This window comes from Dendrobium catenatum, unplaced genomic scaffold, assembly GCF_001605985.2.
Source record: "Dendrobium catenatum unplaced genomic scaffold, ASM160598v2 fragScaff_scaffold_793, whole genome shotgun sequence".
NCBI lineage: Eukaryota > Viridiplantae > Streptophyta > Magnoliopsida > Asparagales > Orchidaceae > Dendrobium > Dendrobium catenatum.
The window spans coordinates 570,633-593,591 of record NW_021319255.1 but is presented as its reverse complement, the minus strand read 5'-3'; the positions used below and the strand labels follow the sequence as shown (position 1 = coordinate 593,591).

The 22,959-nt window shown below is 36.2% G+C and overlaps 1 protein-coding gene across 1 annotated transcript in view; it reads right to left on the bottom strand.

Moving 5' to 3' along the window:
- LOC110116693 (MAP3K epsilon protein kinase 1-like) overlaps positions 1-22,959 on the bottom strand; it is a 73,653-nt gene that overhangs the window by 11,381 nt on the left and 39,313 nt on the right. Inside the window, exons 13-20 of the mRNA XM_020850382.2 lie at positions 12,114-12,515; positions 11,467-11,766; positions 11,265-11,309; positions 5,233-5,412; positions 4,896-4,979; positions 4,718-4,809; positions 4,539-4,622; positions 3,617-4,407 (exon numbers count right to left, since the gene is read on the bottom strand). Coding sequence (XP_020706041.1) covers positions 3,617-4,407; positions 4,539-4,622; positions 4,718-4,809; positions 4,896-4,979; positions 5,233-5,412; positions 11,265-11,309; positions 11,467-11,766; positions 12,114-12,515 — 1,978 coding nt within the window. The remainder of the gene's footprint in view (positions 1-3,616; positions 4,408-4,538; positions 4,623-4,717; positions 4,810-4,895; positions 4,980-5,232; positions 5,413-11,264; positions 11,310-11,466; positions 11,767-12,113; positions 12,516-22,959) is intronic.

The following is a 22,959-nucleotide window of genomic DNA, read 5'->3' as shown; positions in this document are numbered from 1 at the left end:
CAAAATTTAGAACTTATATTTGTTGTCATGCTTCATGCTTTCATATAAGAATTCTATCTACTATATTTCTTGCAATAAGAGAATAAGTAGACATTACATGATATAGTACATATGATCAATTAGGAAAATATTTATTTACACATTTTATATAACTTTTTAAGTGTAAAATTATCAAATTCACATATGATTATTCATACTTGAATACTTGGCTAGGAACATATTCTAGCAAAATCATTGATGATCAATTAAGAAAATATTTATTTACACATTTTATATAACTTTTTAAGTGTAAAATTATCAAATTCACATATGATTATTCATACTTGAATACTTGGCTATGAACATATTCTAGCAAAATCATTAACTTAAACACAATTTTCCCTTTAATTCAGTAAATTACAAGTGTACATGTATAAAATAATAACATTTGCTTTTTAAATTAAAATTGCATTACGTACATCCTTGATGAGTTGTTTCTTCAATATGACACCTCGAACTTTTATTTGTTTGTAAATTAACTACAATTCACCTCTCTAATTCTATAATTTTCACAATTTATTATTCAAATAAATTGCATAAAATCAACTTATACTAACATAATAATTTACCTCGAAATCAGTTTCTCTCCTCCTTATATACCAATTGAATCCTAACAAAATCGATATAATTATCTTTAGAAACTTTTTTTTACTAAGTTCATGAAATCTAAAAAACAACTATAAACTTTATAATACAACCAACATACTTACCTCTTTCCTTTTACTTCATCCCTAAATTTCTCTATTTTTCTTCTTCTCCCTTCCTCTACTATTACTCCACCAACCGAGCCCTTAAATTCATGGCAGAACTCTGTTTCTATACTTCACCTTCTCCAGCACTCTGCCCCGTTTTGCATTTCACGAACTCTGCCAGCCGCTCCCACAGAACCCGCAAGCAAAACTTTGAGACTCCTCGGCTTCTGCTTGCGTGAAATATAGAATGTAAAAGAGGCAAAATAACTAAATGATGCTCATACTCGAACCCTCACAGCCATTTGTTCCTTTCAATAGCCGTGGCAAACCTCTTTAGGAAACAAAAGAGTAACTTAGTTTTAAGAAAAATAATGGGACAATTAACTGCTTTTATATATTAACTTTATACTTTAATTAATTAACATTCAGTTACTTCTACTGCAGTGCTTAATTTAAACTAACGTTAAGTTAATACTTAAATACTATTTTGAGTTAATAATTAATAAAAATAAATAGTAAAGTCATAATTAATAACTTAATAATTAACAATTATTTAACAATTACAATAATTATCTATTAATAATAATTAATAGTAATTAAATTTTAAACTTAAATATAAATTTTCAGATTAATTTAATTAATCCAAATCTATATTTTTACCTAAATTTTTGGGTATTACACCCTCTCTAGTCTTATCAACAAGAAGAAAGTCAGCAACTATGGGTAGCCTCTTCTCAGCTAAACCTGAACATATAACACTAGGAAAAACCGTAATTTCCAGTGGCATTTCTGACGTTTATAGAAGACGTCACACAAACGAAAACGGATAATTTATGATTGATATAAATATTAGATTGAAAAGTGGTATAAGTAGTTTTATGAAAATTTTGTAATAGTGGCTCTTCAGTTGTATTGAGAAGTTGAAGTTAAATTGCTTATGAAATTGAATGAAATGTTACACCCGTCTGACTTTCGTTCCTGCCTCATTAATTCAAGTATTCGGGTCAGGTCGTGACACTAAAGGAAAGCCAAAGGGTGGGATTTAAGACCCCAGCTAATTACCAAGGTAGACTAAAGGTTAAATTTGGTTGCACTTATCAGTTGATAGCTATCAAAGGTGGAGTAGATTAAGATTTAAAAGTATGAAATCTTAGTCAAAGGTTTTGCATGAGGCGAGCTTGTGCAAATACTTGCATGAATTTAATCAGAGGCTGGGTTTGAAACTTTTGAGGCAAAGAGAACCAACGATGAGACTTGTATTCTCCAGGTAAGGGAGGCCCAGGAGTGATCAAGAAAAAATGCATGGTATGTAAGTTTCAGGAAAATTAAAGTAATAAGGTATATATCTGGCAACAGCAAACCTGCTGAGTTAATAAGGTGTACATGGGTCAAAAATTGGCCAACAGAAAAAAGTAACCATAGGCCTTAAACCACATCAAGAAAGGCGAGCATATGTCTCATCTATAGGAGTTCAGCATAATAACGCTTCACTATAGGGGGATGTCTCCCCATTACACCAAGAAGGGTGCTCATGTTGATCCCTATCGGTCTCCACTCCATGGGTGAGCAAAATTAAAGCTCTGGTGAGCAAAATATAAATTCGGTCTCCACTCTGTGGGTGAGCTTCAATCAATATAACTAAAGAAAATACAAGAAAACATATAAATAATAAGATTTTACTTTAGGTACCATAAAATATTTCTATATCACTTCTGGCCTTCAAGGTTTCCAAAACTTAAAAAAAAAAAAAAATGATAGAATTTCATATTTTGTCCATCTCCATTATTTATGAAACCACAGCAGAGTTCCAATGTCAGAATGAGTGGGACTAGATAAGACTTCATATCGAACAAAATTAAAATTTCAGAGGACCAACATGGACTTGACATATTCCCATCAATTTCTTAAGAAATTTGGAAATTTTTAAGATCAAGAGTCCCCATGGGAGTACATTGACCCTATAAAATGCACATATATGGCTAACCTTAAGGGAGAAGGGGGTTGTTTCACAATCATTTTATGTTTTATTTTCATAGAAGATTTCTTGACATGCCCAATGAGTCATTAACTAGTCGACTTAAGGCTACACACAAGCCTGTTGATGTGGGTCCCACTTAGGGTATGCACGCCCAAATCACATGTTCAATGCCTCAATACACCTCCATAAAGGGACTAATTATTCTGTGCCACCCCCAAATGGATAGAAGATCAATATATCTTTCAAGAGCAAAACAAATGTAGTCTGGAAGACAAATTATAGCTCTCAACACAATATTGTAAGAAAAATTAGCATTCAGAACAACCAGCAGAAGCATGCAAATATCCACTAGAAAAATATTAAAATATGAAACTCCACATGGCAGTGGGATCACATAGGTGAAAATAAGTCAACAAAAATATTTATAGGGTTTCAGCGAACCTAACATGATAGGAACCACTAAGCTTATCATTAGTGAAATGATAAAAAGTGAAATCTTCCTAATGTATGTATGTGTGGGTATCGCCTTGGGAAATTCAAATGGACAACCGAGATGATTGGGATAGGTTCACCAGGCCTCAGCAGTCTCGTTATTGTTTCTTATAGTTATGATGTTAAAAACTGGAGCATATAACATTCTGTGTAAAAAAGAACTTCAGAGAATTTAAATTCTTGAATTGGCATTACTAAATTTACTTCATCACACCAAAGAACTTCAGTCCTTTTTGAATTGCGCAGCAGGAAATGAAGGTACTGATAAACTATAGCGATTATTTTTAACCCAAAATAATTTCGATAACTTTAGTATAAATTGAATACTCTAACAGGACCTCTTAGAACTAATAACATGCTGTCATGGTGCACATTGTCATAGTATAATATGCTGAAAGAAAGAAAAACACTTTACCAGCAAATTCTGCCATCAAAAGCTCAAGTTCTCCATTTGTTTTCCTTTCCGCTGAAGAATGTAGAAGGGGTAATATGCTTTCATGTCTTTCTAGAGCAGGAAGGTTGCGCACATAATCAAGCTGCCCAGAAACATTTCGAGAAGGTGGTTCTTTGTTGAACAAGCTCAGCAGTGGGCGCACTTGTTCCTTTTGGGAAGACAATGTGTTAACACTACTGGGATGTCCATTTGATGTAAGATCCACATGCTTTATAGGTTTGTCCGTAGAAGTTCTGCTAGCACAATCAGTCGACCTTTGTTGCCTAATCAGGTCAGCTTCCAATCGATGAATATCAGGCTTCCAGAGACCCGAATGCTCATGTTCCTCTGAAGCTGCAGCTGAAGACCCTCTGTTAGTTGTGTTCCCAGAATTTTCTGTAACAATTTCAGATGCCTTAGAAGATAATGAAGCCTCCAGTGGAGCATTGCCGAGATGATTCTTATCCGCGTCTCCAAAAAACTGCTTCATCTCCAACATGTTCGCAACAGGCCCTGAAGTAGAAGCTGATAAATGAAATGATTCAGCAGCTACAACTGTGTGAGGAACATCCAATGGACCAGATCTGGGCCGTGCAGCTGCACCATTTTGTACAGATGCCAAGCGAGCTGTCTCATTCATGCTGTGAAGAATGTTGACAAGTCTAAGAAGAATTCCATTCTTGGCAGCGATACGGCAGAAGTCATTTCTTGGAGTGGAATGTTGGAGCTTAAATACATGCCGAATGCCATCTATAGCAAGGTGAACCATTTCCCTGATGATTCAGATCGATAGTCACAAAATAGTTTCCATAAGTTTAACGATGAAAAAAATACAACCCTATAAAATAAAGTACGTAGTGACAGAAGCATACTTCTTATAGTAGGAAAACAACTAATCACATACCTATACTTCGCATAATCAGCCTCGAGAAAACCCACTAGCACAGGTATTCCCCGACAGGCAATAAACATTTGCAGTGTTAAGGTACTGAAAAGAAGAGAGTTTCTAAACTTAACTCATAAAAAGAATTTTGAAACAGAAGGTATTACAGTAATAGAAGTGAAAAAAATAATAATAATAACCTGGACTGGCAAAGCTGCTGAAGAAAAAAAGCAGCTTGTATTCTAACTTCACGAGGGCGATCAGGCACTGCAAAGTTCATTACTACTGGAATCTGCAATTCGCGTTTAGAGCAAAAAACATGAAAAACATTAAAAAAATTCCAACATCAATTTATAAAACAAATCATGATCATCTTACAAGGCCCACAAGACAAGCATTTTCTTGGAAACCAACATTATCCATGACAATCTGGTTGATAATCTGAAGTACAGAACATATGACCTGCAGAAAGGTCATTTTATTTCAATCACTCATTAAACATTTCCGGAAAAACAACTGTCCATGAAGGCTTAGCAACTCTTAACCATTTAATCCCAACCCTGTTCACTTGGCCCACCAAAAAAAAAAAAAAAAAAACGAAGGAATGAATGAAAAGATAAGTACATGGGTTTCTCAGATCTTCCCAGCAAACTAATTAATATTCTGAAGTAATTAAAAAATTTCTCTAATCAGTAGAGTTACAAAAAACACTTACACGGTTTCTTGGAATTTCAAGAAGATCAATAAGAGGAAGAAACCCATGCTGCGATACAAAAACATGCTTTTGCTCTGGACGTTGAACAAAGAATGAGAGAAGTTTCTGGCATGCTGACAAAATTACATCCTCTGGTTTCTCTGGCTTCAGCAATCCAACTAATTTGTTGAACTCTACAGACTGAAAGAAAAAAAATAAGCAAATCAAATAACCAAGAAAACAAGGCAATGACTTGTCAATATTCACAGGTATAAAACTAATTGTCGTACCAAAAATTTAGTACAGAAGCCAGGGAATAATGTTTGACATCTCAAATATCTTACAAGCTACAGAAAAGTTTTAAACAAAAGTGTGTGCACACAATAACAGTAAATTATCAATGATTAGAAGGATTTGGTTAACCACATAAAATAAACAAAATTAGCTACAGATGGTCAAGCATAGCACATCATCATCCATCAAATATCTTGATTAATTTATTATAACACCTCAGGGCTAACAGCAGGAACCCTGCAAGCTTTCTAAATGAACTATCTAGATCGCAAAGCATAGTGCAGGTCCACCCATCGAATGAAAAAAGAACAATAGAAAAGGGAGTACGATTTTGATGGTTTGTTGTTCTAACGAAATAGCTTCTCCTTGTATTGCATCCATCACAAAGGACTTATTAGCAGGTCAAATTCACATTAGTTTTCAACTGCCCCAAAATTAAGAAGCATGATATTCGTAAGAAAATGTGCGACTATCTTGGGAGATTTAACCTAGGCTGATATGAACCACAAACTAACTATAAAAGAGAACAAAAAATATAAAAAGAAAAAAAAACTTTTGTACGGTTAGCTTAAGTGCATGTCTATTGCTGCACAAAGTCATCAAGTTTCCATGATATCAGAGAAAAATAGACAGCACAAATAGAAGATCATCATATTTTTCTTCTCTTATATCTCGATTCCATAAAACACAAAATACAAAAAAATGCTAGACAAATCAAAGTAAACACCAACCTTTTATTGAAGAAATCATGGACACTCTCCAAAATAAAGTAACTTCAATATTTTGGAGATCCTTACCAACTACTCTCTTCTATGCTCATTGCCAAATTCATCGAGACCCACCAGCTACCTCTAAACAAGGACACCCACCACTACCATTGAGAAGTAAACCATAAAAGAAAAAGATTGTCCTTACATGCAGCCAATAATCTCCCTTTAATAAAGCTTAGAAGGTGGTAGATTTGAGTTGCAAAGAAATAAGGCAGAGTTTTAGGAGTGGTAGGTAGATAAATCTCAAAGAGATTAAGCAAAGCTTTTAAGAAAATTTTAATCTTCAAACAATGCAATCTACATTTTGGAGATTAATTTACTGATATAAAATCAATAAGTGAAACAACTCTATACAGCACAACTGATGCAAGACTAAATAAGAATGTAATGTTTGTAAGGATTAGCACAACTCTTGATTAGAATAGCAATGACGAAACCATTAGCATTTTAAAACAACGAATAAAACAAGAAAGGGGTCACACCGGCTTAGGCTAAATCACATAACCAGAGAGTTGGAAAACTTTCAAAATAAATTAGTAAATTACTTTATGCCGAAATAGTACTTTCAATACAATCCATAATCTAACAATGAGAATTAATAAGCATAAAGGCACACTCAAACTCTACGTTTACTAAGCTTAGCAGAAGCAGGGAGGATCGTCCTTCGTGACTGCAATCAAACACAAGATAAAGTTGAACTTCAGAAATATGTTGAAAGGGGAAAAGGGAACCTTCATCAAGGATTGGTGGAGATCCTCCACTCAACGTCTTCAAAATGCTCGTCAACTGCCTCCACCAAGGTGTCCAGAATACACTCGATGTAGTCTTCAACGGTGTGGTCGATCCTTGTATTAACGTCGAAGAAAGTAGACTGAAGAATGTCTACGAAGCCGTCCTCGTCGTACGTTAAGCCATACTTAGTCTCTGGATCCGCCATTCATGGATGCACTCTTGAGCAAATCTCCCACGGCTTGATAGTGCTTTGATTGTTGTTGAAGAGTCTTCCCTATATCTGAAAGAAGTTTCAGATTTTGGAGAAGTTGAAGGATGGAGACCCAAGGGGAAAAGCCAATCTGCAATTCCGGTGAAGGAGTCAATTGGAGAGAGGAAGCTTTAAGAGAGGGAGAGGGGCGGGTATGTGTGAGTAGGCCGGCAACAATGATGAGGAAGGGAGGGAATTTCTTTCCAAGTACAAGAGTTGATTTTAGGAAAGAAATAAGGAGGTTTATGGCTATTGGAAATTTCGGCCAAAGGGAAGATAGGGAATTTGAAAATATTGCCTAAAGGAGGGCTTGGATTTAGGAATTAATTAAGGGGGGCATTAATGGGCTAGGAGAGAGGGGCCCGGTGGTATCATGATGGGGCTTGGGGTTTGATTGCCAAGGGTACAAGCTTGCCTAAATTAAATTAGAACTTAGGAAAGTATTTAATTAACTCTATTTGAATTTGAATTCAAAATAGTGTTAATTTGAAAACTTTCCTAAAATAGATTGACTAATTTAGGAAAGATTTTAAAATTCAAAATGTTTGAATTTGTATTTCAAATCAGCCCCGAAATTTGGCAAGGGAGGCAAGGGGGAAGTTGGCTAGAAGGGGGCGGCGGATGGTGAGGTTCGGCCAGGGGCCGATCGGCCAAGTGGGGGTGAGGTTATGTGGATTTTGGTTGTGAAGTTGAAAGGGTTGGTTGGGAGGGATGGAGATGGTTGGGTGAGATGAGAACCCGGCGGCCACTTAATGGGGAAGAAAGGGGAGGAAGATGGAAGATAGAACCACGAACTCGACTTATCTAGGTTGGTGGGTATTGCGCGAATCTCCCTCTCCTAGGGATCTTTCTCCATTAGAACTCTCAAGCTCTCACAAGAACTCATGCAAGAAAAAAATTTGTAATCATTCATTCATTCATTCATTACCTTCAAAAATAAAACATGAGGCTATAAATAACCAAGTAAATAGGACTCAAGAAAATAAAAGACAAAATTCCCCTCCGGGCTTACATACGACATCTCCCACTAAAGGGTACAACTGGAAAACAAATACACGACACTGAAAATAGAAAAAATACATAAATAAGAAAATAACATAAATAACTCAAAAGTACAAAGACTCGATCGTGGCCATAGATCGGCGGCCAGCCTCTGATAAACCTTCAACGAACTGATGTCCGCATCAACAACACCCTGAAAAACAATCACAAGTGAAACAACTCTATATAGCAGAACTCCCTGGAAAATACCCTATATACTTGTGAAGCCCTAAAGGGCTCAACGCTATGCAACTTTAACAAGCCCAAATTAAACTTGAACAAAACACCCACAAAAGATCTCTAAAGCAAATATGTTGCATAATAAGATGGAACAATCATATCAATCAAACGTGTATTTGCCACTAAATCTTCACACCTTAGAAGTGGTCATCTTCTCGCTCTAAATGTTGCAATGGTACAATCTTTAATATCCCTAAAATCATTAGGATATATAGTATCTGTATTTATTTACCAAAAGATCATATATGCTACTCAGGATATATACAATCATATCATAACTACTATGTCCTTAGTACAAAAGAATAGTTAAAATAACAAAAACATGAACTTGAAGGATCTTGATCAATCTCTCACTCATGATCCTCAGCCCTGACTTGAAAAATATTTAACCATATATAATGAGCTAAAGAGCCCAGCAAGTAACCAAATCCTATAATTGAACTCAATGCAAGTCAAACGAGCAATATGTATGTCAGCAGTCAAATTATAACGGTAACAATTATATGATCAATAATCAATGCAGAAACATTAAAACTCACATGCAACAACAATAAAGTATGTAATTAGTAAAATAGTACGATACAAAAGCCAGTAAAACAATACAATAGAGAAATCAATAAACCAGTAGGAGTATCAAATCGATAAAGCGGTCGTGATATCAATACTAACAATCATTAAAAAAATCATATAAAAATGGTAAAACCAAAGTATCGATAAAAACTATTAAACGCAGATCATTGCAGTAAAATCATATAAGAGTATACACATATCCATGTATTCAATATCAGTATCAAATCAATATATTACATGCTTAATATGTCACATGCTTAGTATTAGTACAGTGAATTAGTAATATCAAACAATATTGATGTTTGTATCGGCAACAATAAAAGTCAAGTGGTAGAAACAGTAAAATAATGCAATAATAATAAATATGTATAGTAATAAGTGCAATGCCTTAATAACACACTTCAATAGTCACACTAAACAAGTAAAAAGTTCTTGTTTAAGCGGCATTTTTCTAGTATCGTATCAATATCATAAAACTGTTAGCTTAGTAAATAGAGTCTTCTCTCTTTGCTCGTCGATATAATAATCATCTCCTTATAAATCTCAATCAGTGAATCACGTGAATCAGTAAAGGATAACACCAAATAACAGTATTTAAAAGAAAGCTCATCAGCCCACAATTCTATACAGGCCAATCAATCTCCAACCAACGTCAGTGAATAACAAGTCTTTACTTGTTTTCCCCACACAAATTATTATCACAGTATCATAACAATAATAAAGATCAACTATATATTCACACTCATTTTCAATGCATTACAGTAAATAAAGTATAATTAAGTTTTATTCATAAAGTGTCAAAATATCCTAACGACAGTCAACAGAAAACCATTTTGATCTCTCACAAAGAGTTGAGAGATTATTTTGATCATTTTCTCGTTGATTTATATATACACACACATGTTTATTTGTTTATTAAGTGTGCATTAAAAATTTATATTTTTTCCTAGATTTGTTCAGTTGCTTTTGCTTGAGGGTGACCTACACATGTGTTGTACAATAGGTTTTTAGGATAAAATTAAAATTTTTACCAATTTTAAAAAAAATCTAAATAAAAAAATCAATCATAGGATAATATACTTTTTTCTACAAAAATTGCATGTCTTACTCAAATAAACCACTTTCAAATAAAAGATGAAATAATCATGCATGGTCAGCATGTCTCATATATAAAGCCCTCATTTAAAAATCAGATAATAAAAAATCTATATGCAATGAGTCAACATATGCATACCTGCATGGTTAAACATCTTAGCTTAAAAGTCCAATTGTAAGTCATATCTTCTAAATCAAAATAGTCCTCCCTAATTTTCATATGCATTGATATTAGGCCTCATAGTTTTAAAAGCGTTTATGTGGATTTAACTGATAGCCCTTTTAAGGTAGGATTATAAATCCAGAGGTCAGGCCATGTTAGCAAGATACCCCCGTCATAGTTAAAGGTATAACTCAGTTGTTGCATGTATCAAATACAGAAATTCAATTAAGTTATCTCACTATCAAACAGAAAAGACGTGCATCAAAACTCTGACTTTTCTTTAAATACTAATCATCACGATAGGCTTTATAAATTATTAGATTGATAAGAAGCCCAGCCAGCAGCCAACTCAATCACAAAATCTACTCTATTCACACCCTGCTTTTTGATTTAGCCAAGATAACTGTTAAAAGAAATCCAAGAAAACTCAGGATCATGCAGAAGATTTCACACGAAGGAGCATACACAACGAAGAACCGTGAAAGCAAATGACATTCTTAGTCCAATCTACATAATCCTACAAAAAAATCCCCACGGACGTCTTAAAAATAAAACCAATAAAAATGAGAGTTTATATAATCAAGCACTAATATTTTTAGTATAATTTAACAACATCCAAATGATAATGGATAAATAATTAAAACAAATTTCAAAGCAAGAATGAGCTATTAAAAGATCTAAGAGCAAAACAAAATTTGAATTGTGCCCATGAAAAAGTAAACTGGTGAACGAACAAATATTGCAAAAATTAAGGTCTCATACTAGGAAACGACTATAGAACGACTTATATACCGCCATACATGTAACAATTACTTATGCATGCAGCTTGCCACATTAAACAACTAGAAAATATATATTTATGGGCTTTAAAAGTTCTACATTAGGAGAAATTCAATACCTGAATGAGAAAAATGTTCTCTGCTGGCAAATTCTCCTCAAAAACCTATCAAAAGAAAGGCAATAACTTATGTCAATATGGATACAGAGTCCATGAATACCTTTTCCAGCAGTACTACCACTTAAACATGGATAAAACAAAAATCTAAAGCATGACACCCATTAGATTCAAGCAAATGCACCATGAAGAAAAGAAGTTGTACCGGGCCATCAATATCAATCACATCCATCACATAATCCAAAAGCTTTCCACCTTTTCGTTCTTTTATTTCAGTTTCCAAGTGCTTCTGGGCCATCCTAGCCTTGAGTTCCTTGGCCAGGTAACTTTTAGCGCCATCACTTAATACATTTCCGTGATCTGTTGTGGAAGTTGAAACTTCTGCACCTTGATCTCCTGGAACCCTATCCAGTGGCTGAAATAAATCATCCAGCAAAGCATCTCCAGGGGAATCCCTGAATCTACTCAAGTCATCCACTCCAGTTACAGTTGAGGGATTCATAACCTTGAAATGGGTTAATAAAACTAGTTAAAAGGACATTGAAATAACATGCATCTCAACACTCATAAGATCAGCTCCCGCCACTTTGAATGCTATATTAGTTTAAGACATTTGGAGAACCAGGTTATTCTATTTGCTAATAAATGACAAACTATAGTTTGTATAATTATGAAATAGCTTTAACTTCAATAAAAGAGCAAATCATACGAATAATAGTGCCACTAAATTATATATTCTATAACTCCACTGGGAAATAGGTTAGCAGATTGTTCAATAAAAAGCAAGGAAAATAACTTTATCACAACCAAATTGAGAAAGGAAGGGTGTTCTTGTTGAACCCCTCGACTCACCTTATGAGAATCAAATTTTCGCATTCCAGCCCGGAAGGAGAATAAGCTACTTTCATCGGGGCTGGAGCTTCCTTCATCATCGCGCTCGACATCTAAACCATTTTCTCCCTCACCCACAGCAACCCTGACCAGTCCATTTGCTACATCAGGAGAAGGTTCACTCAATATTTGTGGATTGTCTATTTTTGAATTGGCACTAGAAGCTTCTTTAACAGAAGATGAGGCCATTGGTTTCTGATGAAAAACTAAAGTTGGGTCTCTAGCAGAAAGCACATCATCTGTCAAACTATCAACACCTTCCGGGGAGGTATCTTGGGTAATGTTATTCTTTCCAGTTTGACTCTCATCTGTTCCATTCCTTTCCAAAGAGCTGGAAGCCAAAGAATCCCTTTCAGATTTCACCTATATCACAGTAAAATAGAAGAGATATTAGCATCAATTCGAATAAGTTGAGCCACAAAATCTGGATCATGATATCAAATAAAAAAATTGCTAAAACTCATAATAATAGTTAACATGACAAAAAATCAATCAAGTTATCATTATAAAACACCATTAATTTCCGAAAAGAGTTCACAAGATTTCACCCTCTTTCCTCCAAAAACCTTTAGTAGCAGCCTATCATTACTGGGCAGTTTAATTCCTATAGTGGCCGCCTATAATTACAGGGTAGTTTGATTCAGTAGTGTTTATTTGAATGTCAGATCCATTTAGATTAAAACAAGGATGTATCCATTCTATGGAGTGCAGGCTCCAAAACTTAGCGCCGTCTTTGCTGAGAGAGTTTGTTAGACCGGTCTAGGAGGGACCGGTCCAGCCGGTCCTTACGGGACCGGCAATTACATCCAACAGACAAAAGTTCTGCCAGCAGTTCCGCCTGCAATAAATACCACCCCTTAGGGGTGGGGACCGGGGGCATTTTCAAAGGGAGATGAGGAAGAAATTAAGAGGGAAAATTAATATGAAGGGGGTTGTTTGGGAATTGTATTATTTTGGATAAGCTTTAAGTAGTGTTTACCTAGGATTCAGTTTTCTCATGTCTTATTTGTTGAAATTAGTTTATTTTTAGGTTATTTGGACTCTAGCCGACGGCTAAAGATTTGAGAGAGCCGGGCCTTCCTCTCCAATTGAAGATCCAATTGTCTTGCATTTCTCTTCATAATTCTTTCAGTAAAAAAATATTTTTGGTCATTCTTCTTCCCAATTTTTTGTGTTTCATCCGCTGATTTTGTGAAAGTGCATCTATTTCCTATCAAATTGGTATTAGCGGAATTTCCTGGGCTAAAATAAAAGTCTTCATCGCTGATTTCTGCTGCGTTTCCTTTCCAATCTTGTTGTTTTTTGCTATTTGGAGGCCATATTAGTATCAAAGTTGTTTTTTGCTATTGGAGCCTAAATCCGGCTACCTATAGCAGGAATAAAGGTAGAAATATTGGAAGGGGAGATTGGACAATTGAAATCTGAAATTTCAGATCTCTAAACTCAATTTTAGATTTCAAAAGTCAAATTTCAACCATGCAATAGAAGATAGATGGAAAATTTTTCATCCTGGAGGAGATGTTGAAGAAGTTGCTTGAGGGTCAACCCAAAATGGCGTCGTCAGAGGCGAGGGAAATCTCCGACAACCAAGGAAGTCGGGAAAACCCTAATCCAATAAGGTGAATGAAAAATCATGAGGTGGAGATTTTGGAGGGAGAAGAGAGAATGCCTCCCCTAGAGCCTATTACTAAGGAGCTGGGTAGACGGTATGAGGAGGTCGGTCATGAATGAAAGAGTGCTGAATTTGAGAAGAGAGGGACACAATTTGAAAGAGGATGGACTAATTGTCACCGAAGGGGTGTTGAATTTGAAAGGGAAGAGATGATTATGATCGAAGAGGTGTTGAATTTGAAAGGAGAAGGTGGGAATTTGATGAAAGGTTTGGGTACGAGTATAAAAGGGATGATTGGAACACTTGAGGGGGACCACCCTCTTTAGAGAATGGGGAAATTATGAAGGAAATAAGGGGAACAAAGGAGATCCGAGGGTAAGGAAGCTGAAGATCTTTTTTTTGGGGAAATGACGCCCATGGGTGGATCTACAAGGTGGAAATGTACTTTACCATCAATAGGTTGATGGAGGAGGAGAGATTGACGATAGCTGGGATATGCTTTGAGGGAAAAGTGTTGGCTTGGTACTAGTGGAGGGATATGAGAGTTTAAAGACAAATTGTTAGAATGTTTTCGAACCAGCAGGGGAGGAGACTTCTATGAGCAGTTCGATGTCATGATGCAAGAGGGGCGGTGGTGAAATATTGTGAGCATTTGAGCACTTGGCCAGCAGACTAGACCGGCTTGTGGAGACTGTACTAGAGGGGAACTATACGAAAGAGCTTAAATTAGAGATTCAGGCGGTAGTTAGAGTAATAAGGCCTCGTAATTTAGGAGAGGCTATGGAAGCTAGCCCAATTAATGGAAGATTAGAGGCACCAGGAGAGAGGGACTAGAGGCAACAACTTAGGAGGTTCATACAGGATGACAACCACCTTTTTAACATCCAAGGAGCTGACACCGGTTGTTACTCTTAGGAAGACCCCGAAGGAGAAAACTGTAGGAGGGAGACCAAGGGAAAATTTCAAGAAGCTCACAGAAACAAAGTTACAGGAGAAGAGGGCAAAGGGACTTTGCTTCGGATGTGAGGAGATGTATACACTAGGGCACCGATGTAAAGACCGATCTCTTCAAGTTCTCACCATTTGTATTGACGAGAAAATTGAGGAAGGAGTCGTCTTTCCATCTTGCGGAATAGGTGGGTTTTGTGAGGGAGGTATTGTTATACCAGTCCAACTGGTCCAGGAGGGACCAGTCTAGCCGATCCTTATGGACAAGGCGGCTATCGATTAATGCTAGTCGGTAAGCAATAAATATGTAACCTATGGTAGCAACAATTTAAATTTTAAAGATACGAAAATCTACTACCTTTAGCCTAAAATGAAGGATAGGGGATGATAATGAACCATATCAAGATCCCATGATTTTGACTAGGCATTAACGTAGAAGGGTCAATCGAGTGAAGCTCTTTCTTACGGGTTGTCAAACACCCTGGTCTACTTAGTCGATGAAAGTGGTCAACCAAATATGATTGAATGAACCTTCTCGATAGCCACAAGTTGCATCGTCTTAGGGGACTTCATATATATATGGCGGAGGTTTGTCGAGGAAAATAATTTTAAGAATGATTTTAACTAACAGAGGACTTTACGTGTTATCAAATAAACTATATAAATCCCTACTCAGGGTTTGGGGCCATTGGAAAACATTCAAGCTATGGTCGTAAATGTAATTTAATAATGTCATTTAACAGTGAAACCATGCAATCATTCAACTCCAGTCATAACCGCATATTTTTCGTATCATTTGGCAACAAAATCACATAATTAGAGCACACACACTAGGGTTGTAACTGAGCTTATATTAAATTGGTGTCACGCACACATCATTGATGTCGTGAGATATTTTAAGTGATCACACCAATATGCTTATATTAAATTGGCTCTTTGTGAGTTGAGATCAATTTTAAAATTTTCACTCTAGACAAAATATTGCAAAGGGTTAGGGCTACAAACGAACCAACCTTTCAACAAACTATTTATGGTTTGACTCGATCATAACACGTTCATGATCATTTGATTAAATAATCAAACATGCTTGAACATTTATTTAGATATTCATGGTTAAATAAACAAAATTGAATAATTATGCGTTCGACTCATTTATATTCATAAATAACATCATTTAAAACTCATGAAAAAGCTCGTTAAGAAACTCAATTAATATTTGATACAAGGTCGATTAAGTCTTGTTATGAAAAAGATGAACAATCTAATATCAAAATTTTGTATTTATCATAATTTAATAATATAATAAGAATTAATTAATAAGTAAAAGATTATTTATTATAAATATAGAGATTGCCTTAAATCTTTAGCATATTTTCACATAAATTTTAGTTTTATTATAATAAATTATTCTTATTTTATAAAAATTAATTTTATTTTTATGGTATATTCTTTCATTACAACAATTTTGTTCATAAACATGAGATATTTATTGATGTTTGCTTGATTGTTTGTTTCAAGTGTTCATATATGAACCTATTTATAAGAAGAATCATCTCGTTAATTCGTGAATGAACTTGTTTGGTAGCTCAAAAATACTCACTAGATATGTTCGTGAACTGGCACATTTGGCAGCTCAAAAACACTCGCTAAATATGTTCACAAACAACTCTACGGTAATTGTTTGTTATTTGGGCCAATAAGGCTCATTTGGTAAGCTAACGAACATCTAAAAAATAAAACTCATTAGTTGTTCGATAATGCTCATTTGTTTAAAGCATTGTTTAAAATTGTGCAATATGAGGCCTACCTTGAGGCCCATCTCAAAACAATTCCAGTGAAAAAAGCCTAGTCTTATGCCTCATCTTAGCTGAGGCCCGCCTTGAGGCGCGCCTCGCCTTGCTGGCAAGAGGCATACGCCTCGCTCTATTTATGTATGTTTTTTTTTTTAATTTAAAACTGAGCTATATCCTATACAAAAGCCCCAAAAAAATCATGCCTTTTGCACTCCCAAGTCGCAACAACTTCCTCTCAACTGCCTCGACCTCCAGCCCACCGCCTTCGTCGTAGTCACCAACATCATAGTTGCCACCCGTAATAACTTGAAATCTACACGCCACCACCATCTCCTCTAAAAATTTGAGGATTAATCTTATATTTATATTGATGGCAAACATTTATGAAAGAGGAATATGACTGAATTGGAAGAAAAAGCAGATTGAGAGGTATTGGACCCTACAGGATGAGGCTGAGGAGAGACCAAATTTTTATGAAAATAACTCAAATAAAAATCTCCTTAGTAATGACAGTACATATGATTTTTGAGTTGTTGCTATTTATTTCAACTTTCTTGTTGACCTTCGTATAATACCCGGAGGAAGACAAAAATAACGACAAAAAATACCTCGTATCCCGTCGGATCCAGGAATCCCGCATATCTCTGCTAAATTCCGCAAATCCTGCTCAAATCACGCCATATCACTGTAGATGTGGCGCCGTTCGCCGCAAATCCTGCGACCGTTGTTCAAAACGACGCTGCGCCTCGTCGTTAAATAGGAGAGGAAGACATCTCCATTCGGCTGCTCTCTTCTCCCACTCGCCTCCTCCACGCGAAAGCTCTTCTCTCTGCCTGCTCTCGACTACAAGCCACGACCGAACCCTACTCTCTCCTCAACTCCCGAACCCTCTCCCATTGCTGAAGCTCTCGGTTCATTCTTCCCCTCTCATCTCCAACACCGACTCTTCCTCCTCTTCCACCCGTAGCCGAAGCCCTCTCTCCCCGCAGCAGTCGCCCGAGCCAACTCCCTCTTCCGGTCGGATCGAGAGTTACACATTTTGATCAGAAGTGAGGAGAGGAGCTCGCTTGCCCGTGAAGGTAACTTTCTCCCTTGCTACGCGCTACCCCGGCCAAATACCACTAATCCGCCGAGCAGAGGGATTAAATAATTTTTTTAATCTTATAATAATATAAAATAATTTTAACTATAATTATATTAATTAAATATAATTATTATTATTAAATACTAATTAATACAGGTAATTTGTAATTAATTATACTTTATTAAAATTAATTAAATATTAAGTTATAATTAATTTTTAAGATTAATTATAACTTATTGCTTAATTATTTTTAAATAAATTTTAATTAATTACAAATGATTATTAAAAGTAATTTATTTAATTAATTTATTAAATGATATTGATTATAATAAAAGATGCTTCTCTCCCTCGATTCTCGAACCAATGCCCGAACCCGCGCAGGTATAATTCCTAAACCCTAAAACTCCGAGAACTCGTTTTGATGCATGCGGCGAGACAAACGACCACATTATACACGCTGTTTCATAGCGTGGTGGAGGGCGTGCGGTCCGACGCTTGCGACGAAGCTGGCACTCACATAAATCATTCTTCGAATTCGTATTGCTTGGAAACCGCCTGACGCTTTTCTTAGCGTGGTGCGGAAGGACGCCCGGTGCGATGCGCACGACGAAGAGGGGATACCCATAAGTGTCACGACCCAACCCGACCGGGACGGACCCCGCTCGCATCGGGCCGCGACGGAACTTTCAAAAATCCAGGATCTGGCTTTGGAATTTGCTTCAGAACTTTCTTCCAAATATTACATAGTCAGAAGACACAGAGCTACTATAATCATCCAAATGCAGAGTAATTCATCTTCTTTTCTTTCGTCAAAATAATCATATACAGATACAGTACAATGATTCAGAACAAAAGAACATAACAGAACAGATAAGCCATGACTGTACAAAATCAAAAGTACAAAATACCTAATCTCAGATCAAACTCTGAACTGCTAATCCAAGACCTCTTTCCTTTCCAGAATCTGAAAACCACGTAGAAAACAAGGATGAGCTAACAGCTCAGCAAGACATCACTCACCAATCAAAATCATCAGAAATTCACTCCAGAAATAGCCGTACGGAAATCATATAACAATATCATAAAGCTTTCAAGTCACAGAGCAGACAGAAATGTACAGAATAACCAGAATCGTACGAAATCAGAATTCAGATAAAATCTCATTCATTCAGTAGCTAATCAGATTAACCAGATGTACATAAATCAGAAATCGTATATCAGATAATTCATAAACAGGTGGATAAGTACATAACAGATGTCAATTTTCAGACCCTTACAGAATTCTAACGGATTCTGACCTCATTTAATGTTCTCCTTCCCTGACACTTACAGAATATACGACAGATTCTGACCCCTTAATGTTCCCTTTGATGCTTATAGCACCAGAACATATGATATTCGCAGAATCTAGAACAGAACTTATTTCAGATTTCAGAGCTCATATCAAATTTCCCTGACACTTACAGAATCTCAAGGATCCTGGCCCCTTATAACTTCCTTTGATAGCACACACACTTCAATTCATTCAAGGATCAATTAGAAAAATCAGAATTCATATGAAATTCAGCACATAACAGTATAATATCGAAATTTTACACAAAATCACATATTAAATTACCAAATTACCACAGAATATCCACAACACATTATAAGACTTTCATTGTACTGACAAAATTTTTCAACATCTGTATAATTAGGAATAGCTTCAAGTAAAAATATAAGTTAAGAGATATTTTGGGAAGAAAAAGCTGAACAAATAGATCATGTATTAGTTTATACAAACTCATACATATCAAGCATTTTGGGGAAGCCCAAACTAGCTGACAGGCTTGTCTTTTCTCTGCCAAGTGCTCAGAGCATTTTGGCGAGCCCAAAACAGCTTGAATCAGGCTGTCTTATCTGCTCAAGCTAGTAACCCCCTGTCCGCATATTGCGACATTCACATAAAATTCTGTATACTGAGAATATGGGGTCATGACCGCAATTATCAGACAAATATCGATGGCTTTAACCATGGGAGTCAGAGGGAATTTGGCGTAATGTGAAGACCTCATCATGTTTCATCAATGGCATAACAAGGGCAAAACCTTATGATTTTCATCGGCGTCCATCTCCAGACATAACAATGATTATCTTCAAGATCAAATCGGAACTTCAGGCTGTAAATCATTTCAAAATAATGTTCGCATAGCAGCAAAACATCCAAATACCAAGCAACATACCACTAGTTCAGTCAAGCAGTGAGTGGTTGCAAGAAACTAAAAGTAATTTCTTCTTAACACAGCGAGCTCGTATTATAGGAGGCATTATGTATTATCTCCTTCATCAATTTTTGTTAGTCCTATTTCAGGCACCTTTTGGTAGATTAATGGTGGGATGATCACTTGACATATTTCTGCTAACGAGTGGTTACCAGATTAAATTCTTTCTTCACTTGGAGCTTATTCTGTAAGGACGATTGTTAACACACACTTTAAATCTTCTTAGCTCCAATGGTAGAGGCAGATATTATTCATAAATCTGGGAAAAATCAAGTTTTCCTAATACTTCAAACTATTGCGGCGTATTTGTGTTGCTCTGCTAAAGGAGGTGGGCGAAGCAGAGAAGACACACTATCTCTGAAAGGAACATAACTCTATGAGAGAGAGTAAAACTCCTTCTGTGCGACGTACGCATTATCAGTTCTTTGCACCCTATGAGTTTTTTTTGGAGTAGTTGAACTATGGGGTGAGTCCAGAAGGGAGAAGATCAGAGTCTGGGCCGAAATAACCATTCATGTTTTTGAGACTAAGAATTTGAGTTGTAGGTGAGCGATGTAATCCTAAAACACTTTATAATATCTAACAATTCCTTCATCACTTTAATTGCTCATTATCTCGAGTATCTACTCTCGTCTCAAGCCGTAGTTTGCAAACCCAAACCCAATTAACCAAATGTCACAAAATTAGTCCCCTCATTTTGTCGTGCTAAACCAAATTTGGACAGCTAATTTCGTTAGCAGTCGGACAATTATCAACTTGCGACAGACTAATTTGGAGCCAACAACAATTTTCCTTAATGTGCACAAAGTTGCCATTGAAAAGAAAGAAAGTATAAAATACTACGTCTAAGGTTGCACTAGATGAGATCGCTCAAGGTGGAATGAAGTGAATTTACCTTTAGAGACAAGATAATTGAATGGTACAGCATTATACGGTGAAGGGTTGAGTAAACTCCAGTGGAAGAAAAAGAGTTAATAATGATGTCGTCCTAGAGGATGTGGGTTTTGGTTCACATTATAACAATGGTCTGCCTTGCAACCGATGAGACTCAAACGGTCTGAGGAGGTATCGATGCCGAAGACTCGAAGGAGGAGAGAGAGTCGGTGGTTATTAGAAATATTAGAAAATTGTCTTTCTTTTATTAGATTTAATAGCGAGAATTTGAATGTTTTAACTACATGATACATAATGGAGAACAAAAGATTATTGTAGACGTACCCCGACGGTAGGGGGATCTAAGGCCGTGATGTTGTTAAGTTGAGGTTACGTCCACACGGATTGCTACCTTGACTACAATGGAGAAAAAAAGATATGTCGAGCGAGCACTACGGCTCAGGAAAGCCGGCGAGATGAGAGATGGCTTCCGCAGGAGTGCTCACTTCGCTGTTGTGAGTGTATATCACGGGAATCACCCTCCAATCCATCCGGCACGCGCGCCACCGCATCTCCTACGCACTGCGCCACTTATGTAGATGGATCAATAACGTGATGTCAGTACAGTGCAGTCTTTATGTGACAGTAGATACCTACGACGAAACCATGCGGTAAGTATCTTGTATAATGGGCAGTAGTTCTGATATTTACGTAACCTTAGTCCGATTTACACTTGGTGGAGGCTACACAATCAAGTAATCTATATATGTTTATATCAACTATATAATTGAAGTGAGGATATAGATATACTTACCAGGCTCCGCACGTGTATATGGAGGTAGTTCGGCATAGTCTAAATCGAGGACTAGTTTGTGAGATTCTACGTATCGAGCCGGTCATAACCCACACGGATATAGTATACTGAATATGTTTCCGGTCGTTATAGGTGACAATGTATAGGGCTGGATAGGGACTGACCCACTCTAGCTATAATCAACAGTCATAATAATAGTTCCACAGTCAGATTGTAGGTTATCGATGGCAACATATACAAAAAATTCAATAAAGTTAAATAAGAACTCCTAATCTTTCAATCATTCAATCGGTCTCCTAGATACCTCTAGAGCACCTTGTTTTATTTAGGTCTTTCATACTGGAGCTGCCCAACGAACTCACTCACTGTATCAATATCCCTTAATTATTTGAGTCTCTTTTAATCTTATATGATGTTTTAGAACAAACCTATCAGATTTCCTCAAAATATTTAGTGCTCTCATGACCACATAGATCTGTTGTAAGCTCAATTTCTCTAGTTGCTTAAAAATTACCTCATTAGCAATCAATTTGGTTTCATTAAGATATCAAAATATGTCCAACTATAGTTAAATGTTCCAGCTCAAGAAGGTACAAAAATTTGTAGGGAATCACAATTAAAACCCACTATAGTGAAAAACACTAGAGATGTTCAATTGTATATATACAGTAAAATTGCAGGAATCATTGTTAGGGGTCACGAATTATTATTTAATTTTAATTTTAATTTATATATGGTATATAAATAATTTGTTTAGCAAAGTGATAGAATTAAATCTAATAGAATCAAAGAAATGCTGACTATGTTATCTTTTCAGCGAAGCCTTATTAAAAATAAATCATGCGAAGCTGTTTTGCTAACCATATCAAAAACGGAACTAATCGGCAGATGTTTATTGAAAGCATAAAGTAGAGATGAAAAATAAGGCAAAGATATATGTACTCGTAACAAATGGGGGGTCGCAATTGTAGAGGAAGCCTAATGGAAAAAGCATTGATAAGTGTCCACTAGGGCCATCCTAGCAACTGTCGGGTCCGCCTTAAAAATACTGGAAGATAAACCTTGTTTGGGTTCCAGTCACCAGGGTCTGCTAAAAATCATACATTTAAAGCTTCGTTGGACGGGCCTGTTTTTTAAAACCTGCTAGCTGTAAGTCTCTCTTTTCGTAAAAAAACTCTTGAACGCAGGAAAGCGAGGGGTCTAAAAGCTGTCCCTAATGTTAAAAGCATCTTAGAAGTAGCAGCGTTATGATATGCTACAATGGTGAACAGAATCAAAACTTATAGCACTGAGTGAGAATGTCATGACCTTGTAGATTTCTTCTATCCTTCTTTCCTTAGCATATCTGGCTACCTTTACTCCCTAGCTTAAGCTTCCAACTTTTGCATTCTATCAGTAAACCATTTTTAACATGTTGTTAAG